The 2,125-nt window shown below is 35.8% G+C and overlaps 1 protein-coding gene across 1 annotated transcript; it reads left to right on the top strand.

Moving 5' to 3' along the window:
• The first annotated feature begins 453 nt into the window (after positions 1 to 453).
• LOC117124094 (galactosylceramide sulfotransferase-like) lies at positions 454 to 1,491 on the top strand. Its single transcript, XM_033270236.1, has one exon. It carries the CDS (start codon positions 454 to 456, stop codon positions 1,489 to 1,491), a length of 1,038 nt encoding a protein of 345 aa, XP_033126127.1.
• Positions 1,492 to 2,125: the final 634 nt, after the last annotated feature.

The raw sequence follows: 2,125 nt of genomic DNA, 5'->3' as shown, positions 1-2,125 counted from the left end.
TGTGTGCAAAATATTAGTTGATTTTATTGTCACACGATGTTTTTTTTTTACATTGTCTAATACTTATATTCAGCTTTATTAATTATCTGTAAGAAAAATACCCACCCCGGTCACTTAGTGAGCAAAAATACTTTACTGATATGCAAGGTGCCCCAATATTTTCTCGCTCCCCGGGCCCCGTGACTCATCGTTATGCCGCTGTACCACAAATAAGAAACTTTTACAATAAAATGCTTAGCTGAGCTTGTTCATGTTACTAATTTTTTCAGTTAATCTTATCAAATTGTTCCAAATATTTGCATCTGCAAATGACGAATTCATTTAATTATAATACTTTCATACGTAAGTACCTTTAAAATTACTTTGACGTATCTACTCTTTCATCAATAACTAACTACCTCTAGTATTTTTTGCAGATTGCCATTTTCGGTAAGAGTTACAAACGCCAGTAGAATGGGTGTAACACCCGGCTACCAACAAAAGTGTACACCGGCTACGCAGATAGTTTTTGTAAAAACACACAAGACAGGCAGTACAACAACTGCATCAATGCTTGAACGATATGGCCAGAAGCACTCACTTATATTTGCTCTTCCCAAAAAAAACCATATATTTTCGACAACTGAATTATTCAATAGGAATATGGTCACCAAAATAGAGTTTGGAATTACACTCAACGGAAATATAGTAAATGGATATAACATCCTTACAAACCATGCGAGATATAATCGTCCAGAAATGGACGCTGTGATCCCGAATGCAGCGTTTGTTACCATCTTAAGAGAACCGACGGCCCAACTCGAATCAGCCTTCGGGTACTTTCATTTGGCTGACGGGTGGGGGTTGGAGAATACGTCAAATGCCTTGGCGATGTTTATGAAAGCTCCAAAAGCATATTTCGAGAAACCATTCCTTTTTTCGCATCTATCATTCAATGCACAGCTGTACGATCTTGGTTTAGATCACCAGTTCCACAGTGACAGATTTAAAGTAGATTGTAAAATCCGTCAACTGGAGAATGAGTTTGATTTAGTAATGATTTTGGAATATTATGATGAATCTTTAATACTACTTAAACAAGTATTGTGTTTAGAGTATGATGATATAATATATATTAAATTAGCTCAACGACAGCAACGAAACAAGTATGACGTAAGTCCTAAACTGCGCGAACAAATGCGACGATGGAACCGCAATGATGCCAGATTGTATAACCATTTTAATACAACATTTTGGAAAAAAATTAACGCAAATAAAAAACAGTTTGACAAAGAACTTAGAGAATTCCACAATATTCAAGATGAGGTTACAAAGAGGTGCGTTGAACACGTAACATTAAATGATGGATCAACTAAGAGACAAATTCCATTAAATAGTTCAAAAGATGAAGTTCGTTTTTGTAAAAGGATTTACAAGGGAGACGTGCCTTTTGTAAAGGATCTCCGGCAGCAGTACATTGAATTAGGTCTCATTAAGCCACAAGAAATGTAAGTCGTCGTCACTCTCTTACTGATTAGCTGGTTCTTTAAAAATATCTCATCTTACACCTAGCTCTAATTAAATGTTATTGTTTGGTATAAATTAAATTGAATGTTTATTAAATATTATATAAACTTCCTAACACTTTCCAAACTATTTTCCTCCTGTGGAGATTGTGAACATGCTCTCCTGCTACGCAGATAGTGTTCGTAACAACCCATAAAAATGGTTGTACAGTTGTGCGACAATTCTTCAAAGATATGGAAAAAGTCATAATTTAACCTAAATTTGCTCTACCTAAAATCGGACTTCTCTTCCCAATCAAAGACCTGTTCGATAGGGACATTTCTGTTAAAATACAATCTAGGATTACTGTAAACGGAAAGTCTATAACCGGATATAACATCATCACAAACCGTGAAAGGTATAAGCATGCAGAAATAGACGCTGTGGTACCACAAGCTAAATCTGTATCAATATAAATAGAACCGGTTGCTCAAGTGGAGTCCACTTTGCATACTTTGATATGGCTGACACACTCAGCCTTACGAATACTGAGGAACCGCTAGTGAAGTTCATAGAAAAGCCGAGAGAGTATATGAGTGAAAGCTATACTAATGCATCTATGGTACATCTAACAAGAAAT

This window comes from Anneissia japonica, unplaced genomic scaffold (assembly GCF_011630105.1).
Source record: "Anneissia japonica isolate Jap-2015-1 unplaced genomic scaffold, ASM1163010v1 scaffold288194_len294098_cov161, whole genome shotgun sequence".
Taxonomy (NCBI): Eukaryota; Metazoa; Echinodermata; class Crinoidea; order Comatulida; family Comatulidae; genus Anneissia; species Anneissia japonica.
Note: the sequence above shows the minus strand (reverse complement) of the source record. Positions and strands in the feature narration are given on the sequence as shown.

Excerpts from the sequence above, each read along its gene's own strand:
- LOC117124094 (XM_033270236.1), top strand. The coding sequence starts at position 454 with ATGGGTGTAACACCCGGCTACCAACAAAAGTGTACACCGGCTACGCAG.